General features: G+C 39.2%; 2 protein-coding genes across 2 annotated transcripts in view; one reads left to right on the forward strand and one right to left on the reverse strand.

The window, feature by feature from the left end:
• The window catches only part of SLC30A4 (solute carrier family 30 member 4), a gene marked incomplete in the record, with an annotated part of 10,196 nt that extends 7,491 nt beyond the window's left edge, over nucleotides 1-2,705 (reverse strand). The window contains 2 exon segments of the mRNA XM_072399102.1: nucleotides 465-631; nucleotides 2,171-2,705. Of these exon segments, the coding sequence (XP_072255203.1) occupies nucleotides 465-631; nucleotides 2,171-2,608 (605 nt within the window).
• Nucleotides 2,706-2,800: 95 nt separating this feature from the next.
• Nucleotides 2,801-14,073, forward strand: BLOC1S6 (biogenesis of lysosomal organelles complex 1 subunit 6). The gene is made up of 5 exons (XM_072402418.1): nucleotides 2,801-3,086; nucleotides 5,503-5,647; nucleotides 7,580-7,667; nucleotides 10,384-10,470; nucleotides 11,693-14,073. Exons 1-5 carry the CDS (start codon nucleotides 3,014-3,016, stop codon nucleotides 11,810-11,812), a joined length of 513 nt encoding a protein of 170 aa, XP_072258519.1. The 5' UTR covers nucleotides 2,801-3,013; the 3' UTR covers nucleotides 11,813-14,073.
• The last annotated feature ends 3,437 nt before the right edge of the window (nucleotides 14,074-17,510 follow it).

Raw genomic sequence — 17,510 nt, forward strand, 5'->3', positions numbered from 1 at the left:
ATATAAAAAACAATGGTGAAGGAATTGATAGCACCTTTAATTGAATGAATGTGCAGGCATTATCCAGCAACCATTTACTGAAGCTGGCTGGGAGATGGAGAAAGCAGGGGAATAGTAATATATCATCTGCTATAATGTATGCATTGTACTAACTGCAAACAGCGGGCCTACGAAACCATCAAGTACTGCACTAGTTAATAAATTCTTAGTTTTACAGCATATGGTTTGATGGAAGTTGTGCAGTTTTATATTGGTCACCAAGTCACTTTTTTCTATGTTAAACTCTGTGTAAAATGTAGGAGCTGATTAATACAGATACATTCATATGGAAACTGTAAAAAACAAAAAAAGGGGGCAAGCAAGTACAGATTGATTAGGTATATCTAAGCTAGCCAATTTGTTGTTTCAAATTCAATATAATCAAATAGGCAGATGTACACAGAAATATAACTTTTGCTACTTACATGAGGTTTACAGCAACACCAACAGCTGCTGTTATTAACATTACATCTCCATTAATAGTATAGTCCATAGAAATAGTCCTCTGCACTGCTTCATAGAGCAAGAAGGCCGTTAGAATGTACACCAGTAATACACTAATAATGGCAGACAAGACCTCTACAATAAAAAAAATAAATAAATACATTTATCATGGAAGAAAAAGCACATTTGATAATGCAGATTACTTATGAGCTTACTGCAAAGAGTTAAATAACAGTGTTATAGGCTGTAATTTATTTAAAAGCTGAATGAATCCCCCCTGAAAGCTCTAAGGCTGGAACATGTTCATATAATTTAAATTTTAAGTTTTTTTAAATATTAAACTCTCATGTATCCCTTTTTATGTTCCCTTTGGCTCACACATTCAGTGATGTCATTGGGTCGCCTTCTCCATTCATTTAATAGCAGCCCTGCTCTTCTCATTCCTTCCTGGCTAAAATATAAATGCCTCCATAGATACAATTTTCTCTTCTTCTTGGTCATTAAAGAGTTGCAAGGTACTACAGATCACCCACAACCTCCGTGTTTAGAAAAAGTTTTTCTCTGCAAGCAAGTCATACAAACCACCCCCTCCAAGCCTCCGTCCTGCACACAAGGGAGCAGGGAAGCCCAGTTCGTATCTAGGAGTTGTCCGTATGTCTTAACACTACCTGTTATATAAATATATATACACACACACTATTCCAGTGTTGTACCCAGGCATTTTTTTTTAAGACGGTGGGAATAAATTGTAGGGGGGAGGCACCTCCTGTATTGTGATTCAGCTCAGGTGCTTACTTAAAAGTGCTGGGTGATACGCTTAGCTAAAAAGGGCTGTCTCTTTCTGCAATAACCACCCGCATGACTGACAATTTTCAAAGCGGCCTTTATTTTCTTATACTATTTTAGAACGTTTTTAGAAGTCCAAACTTACACCAAAATGATTCCCCAATAGGACACTGATAATAATCTGATAATATTTAACCCTTCCTTGGTCTCTTCCACAATGCATACGGAGGAGAGGGAACTCGCCATAGCAAGAGGAGGCTCAAGAGCTGCATGTGGCTTCATTAGTTTGTTCTGGCCTAATCCCTGAGCCGCAAGTTGCTGGCCGGCACTAGGTCGGATCGGCCAAGGGTCATAAGGCTGGAACAAACTACCCGCTAGGCCGTATCTGGCCTAAAGGCCAGAGTTTGCTGACCACTGGCTTAGACGATTGAGAATGAATGGGAGTGCACAGCCTCCCGGGAAACCTACGACACGCATCTCGGGTGGCTCTTGGGTGCTCCTGTGCATGCCCGAGCATCTCAGACATGCACAGAAGCCTTTTCATGAGAAGAGAAAAATTGGCTGATCTCACGCATCTGCAATTTTTTTCCAACCTACATCACCGGATCTCGCGCCTGGGTCAGGTGACGTAGGAAGAAGAACCCGGAAGAAGAGAAATGGCAGCGCCCCGAGTGCCAGCTCCGGGACGACGCTGGACAACTCGGGATGGATCAGACTGCCCTGCGGGATTGAAGGTAAGTGTATTTGTTTTAGGCTATCTTGAGTTTAGTTCTTCTTTAAAGTTTGACATTCACTCTGATATTCATTCTGAGTGACGCTGCTGATCGGGACAATTGAATAAAGTGAATAGAGAAAGGAATGGGAAGCAGGCAGCTGCTGGAACCCCTCAGCACTGCATCTATATAGGAATATCTGCCCCTAAATACACCCGGGGGTAGCTCTGTGCCCCAGGCTGGTTCTCACCCAGCAGCTCGGCCACCATGAAGAGGAGATATAGCAGTGCGGCCAGCCCCAGCCTCTTCTGCACCGTCCTGTCCTTCTGCCTCTCCCGCTGCTGCCGGCAGCTGTCACACGGCTCTGTCCGGGGAGGAGGCGCGGAGGTGTCCCGTTCCAGCAGGGAGTCATCATCGGAGGACAGAGCCAGAGCTCCCCCATTAATAGCCGGGATGTCATCCGCCACCAGCACCCTCAGCTTATTGAAGGCGGGCAGCTCCCCATCCGCCGCCTCCGCTTCATCCGGATAGTCGAAGCCCGTATCATCGCTCAGGTAAGGATGCTGCTCGTCCCGGTGAAACTTCTGCCTCAGGGCGCTCCACCAGGCTGGAGGCCGCCGCCACATGGCAGCCCGGACTGCTCAGCTCTCTTCTCCTCACTGACCAGCCGAGCGTCTCTCAGCTCTGCCACTTCCGGGTTCCAGCATCCAGCACTAAAAACAATTTATCACATGACACCACGGGGGCGCGCAGGGCAAACATGTAATCACGTGGCTGTCGTGATTGCGTGCCAAGTTATCACATGACGCTTTTTTGTTACTTTATTGGCAAATGTGGGACTTCTAAAAGCTGATTGGATGCTCAATTGAACAACTTTTTTTTTTCATCAAGCTTTATCGATCAACGTTGACGTCAGGGATGTCTCCAAACAAGTAAACGAGTTATTTCCGGGTTCTAACCGAGAATCACATGCCTGGGTCGGGCTGAAATCAGCTGAATGTGCCCACGGGTGGAGAGGAAAGCTGTATTTCATGGAGGAAGAAGGCAACACTAATGGACAGGCAGTAGACAGCAGGTTACCCCAGGGGCAAAATGCTGCCGCAGGTAGGTTAGTATAGGAGGCAGATATGCTGTAGAAGGTAAATTAAATCGTGATTGGTTATAAGGGGGGCAGGCATGCCATTGAATACCTTTATAGGAATTGGAGACAGACCTTGTGTACAACTAAAAGATAGGAGTCCATGGGGTGGTACAGAGGAAAATGTTATTATTAGAAGTCACCCTGAACTATTAGACTGCCAGCAGAAATCCACATGTGACAATTCCTGGGATACCTGACTCCTGTACTCCCCCATATTCTGCACTTCCACCTGCCTGCCTCCATGTTACTATATGGTGATGGGTGAAACCACTGCACAGAGTGGGGGGGGATATAGGTGTCTGATGCTTCCAGGAACTTGTTATTGCATGTTGAAGGATTGTGCTGTAATCATAGCTCTCACATAACTCATCGACCGACAGAGAGCCGCATAATACCACTTCTTCTTTTTCAACCATTATATTTTAGAATCTTTTTCCAAGACTTAAATTCTAATTCTCAAAAATAAACCCCAGCACCAAACGGTGTTAAATTAAAACACCAAGCAAGACCTTCGTTTTGGATTTTGGGTAGAGTGGTGAGGGGTTAGTGTCTTTTTGTCCAGAGACACCACAGGAAATGAGAGAAAATCTCCTGCAAGTGTGTGGGTGGGGGGTTGAGGGTTATCACCTTTACTGTGTTTGGTGCAAATATAAAATGTTCTTTTATTTTCATAAAGTGAGCCTGAATCTCCCCAATTGGGTCACATGCAGCAATAAATACCTGATGGGGTCTTACACATTCCCTGCTTGGGGGAGCGCACAGCAGCCATGGACCATGTCCCCCATACAATTCCTAGGCTTAGGGCAGTGGGCTGAGCCTGCGTGGTAGGTACTGGCAATATGGTGTCAATATGGGGGAAATTTCTTACCCTTTGAGTTACACACGGCTCCGTGAGCTCCAAAAGGTTTGGGGCTACTGATGTAATTGCCACAAACAACACAATTTGCCCTACCCTATCACACAGTATATTAGTGCTAGGAGCAGACATACTGCATGATCAGGTCATATCCTATTCAGTGGGGGAGCTGTACTTGTCAGAAACAAAGCATTTGGTTATTGCTGTCATTTTATCCGTCAGGGCAGTCTTCTAAGTTTGTTTGCACTACTGCAATTAGAAGCTTTTCTTCTTCTTTCCACTGCTTGCTGCCTCAGCTTCCTCGATTTACCATATATACTCAAACATAAGTCAAGATTTTTGTGCCTTCAATATGCCTTTAGGAAAAAAACATCTTGGTTTACCCTCTTAAAAAACCGGGAAGCGGAAACTGCATTTGTGTCTGGTTTGGAAGATCTGAGCTGTCAAAAAACATGTTACATGAGAACACAGCGCCCTCTACATGTAGCCAACAACCTAAAAAAATAACATTTTCAAAGATGCATTTATTACCATTCATTAATTCGGAATTTCTATTGATTACCATTTTGAATGTTAGCAGTGATGGCCTCATTTTGTTCCCATAGTCAAAATAAAGTCCTTTATATTTTCCATTTTTTTTAGGCAAAAGTCTGCAATTTTGGTTTATATTTGAGTATATATGGTAATACAATTTTTGTAAATACCTGTAGGTATTTTTTTTTTTTTTTTTTAAACATGTTTTTGAAGAAATAATGGTGTGGTAAATCTGTAGGAAATATTTTGACTATAGTTCTGCTTTCATCACTGAACAAATTTTTTAAATGTAAGCAATCCAACTTAAATCCCAGCTAAAGCTAAAACTGAACAAGATAAACAAGGTGACTCAGTGGCTAGCACTCTGGCCTTTGCAGTGCTGGGTTCCAGGTTCAAATCTCGGCCAGGACACTATGTGCATGGAGTTTGCAGGTTCTCCCTGTGTTTGTGTGGGTTTCCTGTGGGTGCTCCGGTTTCCTTCCACATTCCAAAACCATGCAGTTAGGTTAATTGGCCTCCTCCCAACATTGACCTTAGACTGTATTAAAAGACGTATGACTATGGTGGGGGCATTACATTGTGAGCCCCTTTGAGGGACAGTTAGTGACATGACTATTAACTTTATACAGCACTGCATAATATGTCAGCACTATATAAATACTGTGTAATAATAATAATTCTGTAAGCAGGCGTGCTGAAAAAGCCTAAATAAATGTATTCACCTTTTAACTAAATTTTTCAAATTTAAAATGCAATTGTGTAGCTATGCCCTCCTATGACCCTCTTATTGTTGAGAGTAATGAAATTTAGTGCAGTGTACAAACACATTTGACCCATTTTACAGATATTCTGTCCACCACTTTGCGTCTATGTGCTGTTTGTGTTCAAATATAAACCTGATTACTGTTAGAATTTTCCTTGGGTGGTTTTGTATGACCTTCTAATGATTAATGTTCTGCAAGTTCTCATATCGCTTAAATATCTTTCAGGGACAAGTACTGACACAATTGATGAAGGATTACCAGAAGATCAGTTTCCCGTTGACCTAAAGGCTGTGGAGCACCTCAGTGAAGGGCTCATTGCTCATTACTTACCCAATCTTCAGAACTCAAAGCTCGCCTTACAGGAACTCACGTATGTAGAACACATGCAACCTTATTGCTGAAAGAGGCCACATATACTACTGCAATGCATGTTACAGCACATTATGGGCTCTGTTTACAAAAAGGACAATCTGACATTTTCTAGGTCTATGCGTTTTAATGGCAATAATTGATTCCCATGGAATATTTGAGGGAATGTCAGATTCCCCGTTTTATAAATAGAGCCCTATGTGTAATTTTGTGCTGCAATGCTGTTTATTTTTTAGGCTGGCCCTACTATGACAACACATCTAATGCAGCATGACCTTGCATTGTATTGGAGAAATTGCTGCGTGTCTGTTTTCTTCTTTGGAGTCTTATCAGCCTTCTCATTAGACATGCTTAATCCAAAGCATGAAAAACATTGTTTAATGCAACACCACACACCAAGGTTTAAATATTCACTGAAAGTGTTACCTCTTCTATTACCTTTATTAGGAAATATGCCATACGTTAAATATATTGTATTGGGGATGGTAACAAAAATTGTTTTTAAATTGCTTTTTTCCTAAATATTCTCCATGGGAGAATATTGCATCTTTTTCCTTTCTTGAGACAAGGGCTATATCAGAATGTCCAAATTGAGCTTCTCCTTGCAGAATGTTTAAAAAGCACCAGTTTTTGAAAAACACAGATCAGTTCTTTGTATTGCTCCCCCTACTAGATTTTTGATTCTATGCATTTTTCCCCTGTAACTACGGTACAGTGTTCAACCCAGAATGTTTAGCTGAGTGGGAAGAAATTTTAGGCGGGTGGCAGCCCCTGTGTTTTCACCCAACTCTTAGTAACTACCCAAAAATAGCTAGGTGGTTAGTGAAAAGTGCCGGGTGGTGCACAAAAGATGCTAAAAAAGCCTGGGGAAGCACTGAATTATATGCAAAACTACAGCAGTAAATTATATGGATACTTATGCCTATCAACAAATTTATATATCTTTGGGAAATTATTACCTTGCCCCCACCACCAACCTTCCTGCAAGCTTTTATTAGGAAGATTTACTCACCTAAATATGCCATTCAGTATTATTGACAATGCTGTTACAGGAGCAGGGAACCACTAATCTAGATCTGAACATTCAGTTTCCAATCATTCCCTTGTATTGATGTTCTTGGTGCATTCTCCTTTTCTGGATCCTAAGGGGTCCCCATTGCATAATATTCCTCAATGCCACTTTGCATGCCTAACCAATTTATTACTTGGCCTGGAGTTATCCTTTAACCCATTATTTTTCTGTTCCCTATAAAATGAATTCCTTGTTAGGTATTCCCAAAAAGTTAATATGTGTTTGCTAGTGACAAACTGTACATAATTTCTAAAAATCTTTCAACCAAACTATATTAAAGTTGAATTATAGTTCTGCAAAAGCAATCTGTGATCAGGTCAAGTTTATTATTGCAGAAGGGACAAATGATGGCGGGATGGATCCTGCACAGCTCAGCATTCAGTGCCGGGGGTATAGAGTATTCCAGCATCCTCTGGGGGTGGGGGTACTTTAATGTACTATTCTTAGTTCAAAACACTGAATCACCCAAGTAGCCACCATTTAATTTCCTCCTCCTATTGTGTATTACTCTCCTCCACCTCTTAGCTTGTAGGTTGCATTGGGCAGGGACCTCTCCTCTTTATGTGTCATTGTTTGTACTTGTCAAGTGTTCAGGATTGTCATTTGTATCCCCTAATAAATGTACACTGATGCATAATATGTTAGCCATAATACTATAAATAATAAAGTGAAAACCGATCTCTGAGAAGTTATTTTTAAAAACCTTCAGTAAAATGAACACAAAATCATTGATTGTATATGAGTACACTGCCAGACATATAACTAAATGGAGATCACAGTGTGTGGTCAAATGATTGTAATATACATATTGTTACAACTTGAGCTATAATCATGTTTTTTTCCCTTTATGTTTTCTTCTAGGCAGAATCAAGTAGTATTACTAGACACTTTAGATCAGGAAATCTCTAAATTCAAAGAGTGTAATTCAGTTCTTGACATCAATGCTCTGGTGAGTTAAAGATTTTTGCCTCTTTTTTATTTTATTTAGGGTCCAGGCAACTGTTTGGATAAAATGACAACAGCTTAAAATATCATTGTAGTCTGAGCTGCTTTTGTATCTTGTTTTTTGTTACAAGATATTTGTAGTCTTTCAAGTTGAATGACATTGAGTGTCTGAGCTTATACTGTGAATGTAGGATGCCTGGTAACCATTCTTTCAGATGGGCTCAACACTGATGCCAGAAGTGATGCTAGTAAATTCACTTCATTTTCTGCATCGTTGAAAAGATCACTCACTGTCAGGATTAGTGCAAAGAGTAAGAGGGCCCAGTGTTTTAAATAGCAAACCTTAAGTTGAAAAAATCCTGAAAAATCATACTTACCGGGGGAGAAATTGTGATTGGTGGGCAAATGGCTGAGCACATATTTGGGCTTTAAAAACAAATGGAAGTTTCCTTGTAAAGTCTTTAGATTATTGAAGATTCAGTAAAAAAAAAAACAATATTTTTTGTCTTTACTTTTTAATGAAGTCCCATCGGTATTAGAAAAGTCTAACCTGTTCGTACACTACAGATAAAGTCCACTTGGCTTTGTGTGAAAGCAGCAATGGTTCTATATGCCATGGTCACAACTGCAAGCCTGCTGTCATTAGCACTGCCTGTGCAGGAGGGTTGCATATTGCAGAGAGGTCTGATTAGGCACTGGGTGCATCTGATTGGGCAGGAGGTGTGACGGACCGATTCCATAAATTGCTGATTTCACAAAGCCAAGCAGTCTTTTTCTGCAGCCTCATGCTGATGGGGCTGCATTAAATAGAAACACAAGGACAGAAATGTGTTTTTTACTGCACCACTAATTTATCTATAGCTTTCGCAGGAAAAGTCAGTTGCTCCTTATATGTAACTGCAGATTTTTACTCCTAATTGTCGAGATATTTCGCACTTCCAGTGCTCAGGGGCACAACGGAAAGTAAAATTCTGCCTAAATTGAGAGGAAACTCTTACCTCTGACAGCTGTCACCAGAACAAGTATCTCATTCTGTTGGCAGATAACCCCTTCTCCCTTGTTCCAGTAATTCTATGTAATGCCAGGAGGGGTTTCCTCTGACATCTGATCCAAAAGCCAAATGCAGTTCTTGCTATTCTAGTAGTGCTTGGCCAGTAGCAGGAGATTTTTGTTACAGGGAGCACAAGGGTTTACTATTTTCAGATAGTAGTGATGTTTTGCAGTCAACAAACCTCGCCAATTTGAAAGTAATCCTCTTGGCGATGATAAGGTAACCCCTCACCTTTGCATTACAGCTGTATTTGATGATGAGAAATAAATGATTGAGTGTATGTAGAGCATTCATTTAGAAAGTAGTTTTAGCAAGTTCTATAGACTGATTTAAGAAAAGACTGGACACACAGACTGTAACTGTGTAGTAAAGTTTTAATGTAAAGGCAGCAGAGAGTTGATCCAGGGAACATCCGATTGCCTCATGGGATCAGGAAGGAATTTTTTTCCCCTCCTGGTGCAAATTGAACAGGGTTTTATAAGGGTTTTTTTGCTTTCCTGTGGGTCAACTGTGTCTATAGAGCATACATTTTGGTTTTGTTTACAAATTTCCCTAGTGATTGAACTTGATGGATTTATTTTTTCAAACTGACTAACTATGTTACTATGTATTATACAAACTATTTTTCAGTTTATCCCTATTTACATAAGTGTCAATCCACTGGAAGCGTCACCTATTTCAGAAAACTTCTACTTTCAGTTGCCATATTTGTCAAGTGGTCATTGGTTGGTTTGCCACTTTATGATTGGCAGTGGGCATTTTGCCACTTTTATAGTGGTAAAAGCCATAGGCAACAACAGAGTGATAAACCACACAAATGGAGTTTGAAATGGAGACCCCCAATCAGCCACTTTTGATGTAATGTAGTAGCAGTCAGCTGCCACAAATGACGATTTTCACCAAATGTAAATGTATAGCACCAATGTAAGTCAGTGGGCACCAATTCCTACTTTAAAAGTGGGAGAAAGGCGGAGACAAATTGTAATCAGGCAGCACGCTGGCTCAGTGGTTAGCACTCTTTGCAGTGCTAGGTCCCAGGTTCGAATCTCGGTCAGGACACTATCTGCATGAAGTTTGCAGGTTCTCCCTGTGTTTCCATGAGTTTCCTCTAGGTACTCCAGTTTCCTCCCACAGTCTAAAAACATGCAGTTAGGTTATTTGGCTTCCCCCAAAAAATTGGCTTTAGACTACATTAATGACATATGACTTAGATAAGGACATTGGATTGTGAGCCCCTTTGAGGGACAGCTGGTGACATGACTATGGACTTTGTACAGCACTGCGTAATATGCCAGTGCTATATAAATACTGTCTATTATTATTATTCAGTAATTATGGAATGGGAATTAATCCTTGATTTCAACTTGTTATCAGGGAGATGCTCCATACAACATATGATGTTGTATATTTGAATCATTTATCAGTCAATTGATATTTCATTACTTTATGACTAACCGCAATCTATCTAGCTTCAGTTTTACAGACGTTACTCATTGCCACAATCTCTATAGATATCGTGTTACAAGACTTTGTCCATGAATATGTTATATGGATATTAGGATTTGCAGCCGAAACAATTTTTTTTTTTTTTTGTCCGGGTTCTGTTAAGCATCTATAAAATGATGATTGGCTACTGACATGCTTCTTTATTGTTCTGTTTTATTTTCAGTTTTCAGAAGCCAAGTATTACCATAACAAGCTAGTAAATATTCGAAAGGAAATGATGTTACTTCACGAAAAGACCTCCAAATTAAAAGTAAGGTTTCTTTTTTGTTTTGTTTTTGTACCAGAAACTGTATTTTGGTGTTGACCTTTGGCATATTTTCTATTTCTTTTAAAACAACTTTGTTTTATTGCTCAGACTTGTTTTTATGACGCTTTCATATGGTGAGTCAAAACCCAGTAAATACCCACCGCCCCCACCAGGAACGCCCTGAAAGGAAATCTCTCTACTCCGCAATGCATACATAGGAGAGGGAATGTCCCCTTACCCTGGTGGTGGAAGTGTTAATGCTGGCCGCGGTAAATAGGGAAGGGAGGCATAACAAGGAGGCTCCTGAGCTGCGGGTTGCCGACACCTGCCAGACGGGATTAGGCCAGATCGACCAGGGGGGCGTTAGGCCAGAACAGACTACTAGCTAGGCTGGAGTTTGCCTACCCCTGGTCTGCATAAACTTAAAGTTGCAGATTAGAGACTAAAGGTTTGCAGAGCCTGAAAGATACAACTTAGAAAACCCCCACCCCTCACAAAAAGGTCCAATGGGGTAGATCTTTGACAGGGTTGAAAAAACAGCCTGAGATTTCAGTAGCAGAAGTGATAACCATTCCACTACAGGTAATTAAGTATTTGGGAGATTCCTGCAGGATAATCAGGTATCTGCGGGGCTAGTTAGATAAAGCATATGAAATGTGCATGTCTTATAGAGATTTATTGCCTATATAGTTTATTATTTTTCCTGACATACACTTTAACAAGCATGCTTGGAATTATTGTGCCAAGTTTTTTGAACTGATGGTTTAAACATATACAAAAGAAAATCATCAACACAGTGTACCTAGCAGGTGAAATAGTATTCTGGGACCTTGATGGTGACCTGTTACATTTTTAGTATGTGTTAGTTATACTTGTATAGAAATCAGCTAATTGTGTAAAATAAAAAAAAAATCTATTGCAATTTTAGAGAAACAACAAATTATTTTTAAAACCACAGTGAAAACTAACAGTATCTAAGATAATGTATAACATGTTTAAGTGTCTCCCTGCCTACCTGTCACACCAACTTTGAGGGGACTTCCACTATTGCTGCTGAATATATTTGTATATTCATTTAAGCTAAAACAACTGCAGTATGCAATATGTTTTATTTGCATTGCAGTGGATGCAGTGATAGGGCCGGATTGGAATAGACATATAGCAATATGTTGTTGCATTTATATTGATGTCCCATTTACTGATTGGTTTCTTGTTTTGTTTTTAGAAGCGAGCACTCAAACTGCAGCAGAAGAAACAGGAGGAAAATCTTAGGCAAGAACAGCAACGAGAGCGTGAGCTTGAGAGAGAAAAACAATTAACAGCCAAGCCAGCCAAAAGGACATGAAATACAGGGCATGTCTCAGCCCATTCATGAACTCTACTGGTCCTATGCATTTCCATTGAACTACAAAGAATCCATGCATATACATGAATAGGAACAAAATGTTCTGTCTTCTCAATACTTATGTTAAAGCTAAGGGTGGTTATCAAAAATTCTAGGTTGCCTTTTATAAGCATTAACCATCCAGTTTAGTTTCCTGCTTGCACTAACTGAGCACAAATTTCAGTTTGCTGTTTAGGAAAGGACAGCCAATGTGTATGATAAAGCATGGGAAGAAAAGTTGTTTGAGCAGTGATGAGTGTATTAATAGAATGCACAAGCTGGAGCATGAATGTGTTTCTTTGTGCACTAAAGAACAGTCTACTGTTTTTTATTTGATTATAATTTTATAAATAGCTCTAAGGAGCTTATTAATAAATATGAGATCAAAGATATGTTAAAACAAAATTATGGCATTGCAATTCTGCCATCACCTAATGGCTAACACTGTTAGGTGATCAGGAAAGCAATGTACATTATATTTAATTACCACATTATTCAGGACAGAGCCCAGTCTTTCTGTAATGGCACAATGGAGACTTTTTTTTTTTTAAACCCTATGAAACTACATCAGGGACAGTGTTGGCTACATATTGCTTGCTTGCTGCTGAACATGTTCTGTATTATAGCCAGTATTGGTCTGTGTAAGATGCATTGCACTATTTTTGTCTGTTACATAATTGTAGTTTTGTAAAAATCCAAAAAATTTAGATCATTTAGAACAATGATACATCTGATTAACTCTTAGAGAAATAGTTCTACTCTGTTCTCTATGTTGGCAGAGTATAGATAATTGCTGAAAACTTTGGTATTATAACCCAAATGTAATTTTAGAAAATCATCATCCCTTTCTGCTGTAATGTAATATGTGATTTTGGGAGGCCTCAATGATCATACACATGGGAAAGAATGTATGGCAATGTGTATGTGTGTGTGTGTGTGTGTGTGTGTGTGTGTGTGTGTATCCACTCTTCATGGCAGCATGATATAACTGTAAGTGGACTATGGGTAAATGTAAATGGGTAAATTACTACCTCCAAAGTATTTCCATAATACAATGCCACTAATTTTAGGGCTCCCAGAGATTTGGTGGTCAACTATCTTGTTATGGGGGATCTCAAGTGTGGCTGCTGACATAATGTTACATGCTGCAAAGGACTGGGTCCATGTTATCTGGACATTCTTCAGGAGACTGCCATAGGATTAAGACTCATTACATGAGAGTGCTTGAGATCACTGGTATCACAGCTCCTTTAGAAATACCTACCTAAATTCACATCACATTCACATCAAGATCCATCACAAAAGATCAGATGTGGGTGAGAGAATGGAGAGGACAGGAAAAAGAAGGCTAGTGCGAAATAAATATAATTAAATATGCAGAGGAATCACTGACGGCTGCCTTCAGGGGCCCCAAGGGCTGGCACAAAAAGTGGCACAGGGCCGCCAAATGAGCACCAGGATTCTAGAGTTGTCTTTACTGCAGAACGTTTAGCTTTTGGAATTTTCAGTAACACAACATTGGGCCCATGATCTTTGTTGAATTGGAGAATAGAGTTTAGGATGGTCTCTAAACCTCTGTTTTCCATCATAAGACTGAAAACTAATACAGAATAGAGCCTGGGAATGGAAACAGGTTTCAGCTTATTAACTTACTCATTTCAGGTTTCAAAATTGTAGAACACTTTACTCCCCCAAAATATGAGGGTTCCTATTGCTTTCCTACTTCTTAAAATTCAAATTTCCTAGCTTTTTGTTCTGATTCTTTGACGTCAATACAAAGTTACTGATATGGAATATGCATGCAGCAATTATAAGTTGAAATATAAAATATCACATTTATGATGCAATCAGTCACCAGCATTTATACAGCAGTTTTTGTTCTCCTGAATCCCCCTATGATAAAGTTTAATACCCATTAATCCTGCCAACAGAGCTGTTATTTTTCATTTACCTCAACAGTGCGTGAAGCATTCACCCGTTATGCTCACGTGTACTGGTACATTGGTATGAATCTCATGTATGTTGGGGGGGGAGTTAAAATGCTGTTAGCCATAAATGTGAGCTTGACCTAACTATTACTTTTGCAGGACATTTCTGGGGAGTGAGTGGTAATTTCCCCATTGGGGACACAGATGGCAATAAGAATCTAAGGGGAGCTGTATCCCTTACCCACCTTATTCTAAAACTAAATAAAAGTATTGTCTGGAGCTTTACCTCTAAAATGAATGTGGCCTAATTAATTTATTTTGCATTTGCTCAACAGGTTTTCTCATTTTTTTTTGTGCTAAAGGCTTTTCAAAGAAGTATTTTAGGCCTAGCACTAATATCAACTAACCACATACTGTGTGCAAAACAATGGTCTCATTTATTACAACTTCACTTTTCATATTGCTTTGTAGCTTTTATTGACCTTTTTAAATATGTATAATTCAACAGTTTAGAATATTAAATTAGGAAACAGCAATTTTCAGAGTCCTGACTCAATGCAGCCAATCTGCACTTTTACTGTTCCATACTAAAGAAAGATGAATTGGGGGCTGTCGGTATCATTTCACAAATTTAAGGTATATATGTAGCAGACTTACTCCTACATAGCTTCTAGATGCATTCATTTTTTGGGCCTGTGGTAGCATCGGTTTTGGTCAGCTGCAACTGCCATATTTTAGCACTTTCTGGTAATGCACAGGAGAAGGGGAGGACCCTGCTCAGAAGAGCTTACAATCTAATGATATTCACTTCTCTTTGCACCTTTTTTTTGCTTCTCTCTCCACAATCTGCTGTACAGGGGGTTGCAGAGATAGCAAGTCAAATCCAGGTTTTTACACTGCTTGTATTAACAAAAACGTATGTTATATGTATTTAATACATATGTTTATTGATATAACAATGAATGCAGAGCTGCATTCATTTGTACCTTTTATATCTACCTGGAGTTCAACCTTAAAGCATCTTGGTACAGAGAGAAGTATATAGGTTTCCTTTTCTGCCCTCAAAAGAAAAGGTTAGTAAATATTTCCTTTAGAGCTCCAATAATGCCTACAGTGTGCTCCTTACCAACAGAATTGTAATCGGCCTACTTAACAGAGGTTAAGATTTGTGTTGGACTTATGTTGGATCTGCAGGTAAAATCACGCTGCCAGCCTGATACCATGATTGCCATGATTCTGTACTGTATTGGGACCTACTACACATACAGCCTAGATTTGTCACATCATTAGATTAACACAAAGATACATAAATGCAATACTTACTTATGCTTCATAGCTTTAAAATAAAAAAAAATGTGTCCACTTTAATTTCAAGCGATCGGCACCCAGTGGTGTTTGCCAGTGGTTTTGAATAATGTTAATGAAGTGGCTTGACACCAAATTTGAATTACAAAATTCAATTACTAAATTACATTGTATGGTCGCCAGAACTTTTGTGGGTATGTATTTAAATAAGGGCCTATGGGAAAATGTTTGATAAGAAAAAAATTAATACGTTTTTGTTTTTTTCTGTATTCTAAATTTGGTCAAAAAAAAAAAATATTGCCTGACATTCCTCATTTGTCCACTAGATGGTGATGTTTATTACAATGAAACCAGTTTACTATTTGCCAATTACATATAACATTGTAACACTTTGTATTCTAATAATGTCACGTGCCTTATATTCAATGTGTTACAATGTTTTTAACTAATGAATATTCTTTGTGAATACACACACAGAAGAAGCTCCTAGTGGAAAAACTAAAACTTACTTTTTTTCTTTTGCAACTTTTGTACAAGTCATCCTGACCACCTCTCTCCACAATTTTAGTGAAAATCTTACTATCAATGGCATTTAATTTAAATATCCTCACCCATTGAGTTCAGTACATCCCTAGCCCCATGAAAAGCTTTAAAATGCTGTTCTCCTTTCAATAAAAAAACTGCGATTAGGCCAATTATTATTGCAAAAGTGAAATTCCAGTTGTTGGGAATGAATGAGACTTTATTCTAACCTTACCAATCAAAATTGCCAAAGACCGGAACCCAGAACACCAGGTGAAGATGTTGGTGCTACGGTAGCAATGGATCAGATAGGTCAGTGGTCCCCGACATTTTGCAGCTCGTGGACCACTAAATGCACGGACTCCAGACTGTGCATGCGCGGGGAGCTGTGTGTCACTCAAATGGAAAAAACTTCCCCCCAGAGTGATGTCATAATGCCAGAACCCCTCCCACTCACAGAGTGGACTGGTTGTGTCCAGAGAGCTTTATCCACTAGACCATCAAATATGTGGAGACCATATATATATATATATATATATAATCAAACCTTTATTAACATACAACAAAAATTATGGAGTACATAAAATCATCAAGCCATGTTTCAATAACTTGGCTACAAAACAAATCCTGTAACTCGGTAATGTGATGCATCAATTTCTTGACCATGCATTGTCCAAGCAGTTCTAACAGAATACACTTCTAGTAACAGTATATTTGTCTATGCGTTCTGCAAGTTTGCTTTCTCAGTAGGAACATAGATCATTTAATATGACACAAAGTTATAATTTAAATAAATTGTTCAAAGAGAGATAGGGAATAATTTAACATTTCACACATAAATTATTATATAGGTAAGACAGTAATAAAACAATCCAATTATCTTAGTGACTGTGGTCATAGGGCCAAACAGAGACAAGGAGAATTCTGCTCAGTGCTTTCCAGGGGTGGTAAGGTGAATGATCTATACAAGACTGTGGCATGGTACCAATATGAAATTGTATATATGATGCTGAAAATATATAAAATAATAATCTGAGAATCCTCACAAAGCCACAAAAATGATGTATACACAATAGCCAATCGGTCCTGTGTCTTCCATATAAGTCAAATCAGCACAAAATAGCAAGGAAACCTTTTTTTATTATTGGGGACCATGCCTAAATGCCAATCATTTGCTTCTATGTGAGCATTTAACGAGAGTTTCTTACACTACTTCCATTGATGGGCTGAGGCTTGGATAGAGGCCTCAGTTTTATATGCTCTTTATAAAGAGTAGTAATTGGTTATTATTCGTTATCTATATATCGAGAGGGGTCTTTGTGGGTGACCAACCAATTTTGGGCCAATGCAACCTTTCAGGAAAAGGAGACACCTACAAGTTCGTTCTTCTCCTTAAAGTTTGTTTGTATGTTCTGGTTTTTGTGTTTGTCATTCCTTTGCCACTGTTTTTGATCCATTGGGCCTGATTTATTAAATCTCTCCAAGGCTGGAGAGGATACACTTTCCTCAATAAAGCTGGGTGATCCATCAAACCTGGAATGGATCTGGTCCAGGATTCAAAATATTTGCTAGCAAATACTCAATGACTTTTAAGAAATCAATTCCAGGTTTTCTGGATCACCCAGCTTCACTGATGAAAGGTTATCTTCTCCAGCCTTGAAGATCTTTAATAAATGAGGCTCATTGAATCTATTACCATCCTGCTGTTACTCCAGGGCATGATTATGGGGCGCCCCTATGGCTGCCAAGGAAGTCCTTGTTTCTAATATTTCAACAATTTGATATTTTATGGTTAGATCCAAATATGGAGGTTCAGGGGCTGGCAGGGACACCCCGGTTTCTAGAACTAACTTAGATAATTTTTGTAATTTTCTTTATCATCTGCTATGTGGAATGTGAAGGGT

The sequence above is a fragment of the Pyxicephalus adspersus genome, chromosome 2, assembly GCF_032062135.1.
Source record: "Pyxicephalus adspersus chromosome 2, UCB_Pads_2.0, whole genome shotgun sequence".
NCBI lineage: Eukaryota > Metazoa > Chordata > Amphibia > Anura > Pyxicephalidae > Pyxicephalus > Pyxicephalus adspersus.

Excerpts from the sequence above, each read along its gene's own strand:
- BLOC1S6 (XM_072402418.1), top strand. The coding sequence starts at position 3,014 with ATGGAGGAAGAAGGCAACACTAATGGACAGGCAGTAGACAGCAGGTTA. Across the intron at positions 5,648-7,579 it reads CTCGCCTTACAGGAACTCAC|GCAGAATCAAGTAGTATTAC; the intron begins GTATGTAGAACA and ends GTTTTCTTCTAG. Across the intron at positions 7,668-10,383 it reads TTCTTGACATCAATGCTCTG|TTTTCAGAAGCCAAGTATTA; the intron begins GTGAGTTAAAGA and ends TTTTATTTTCAG.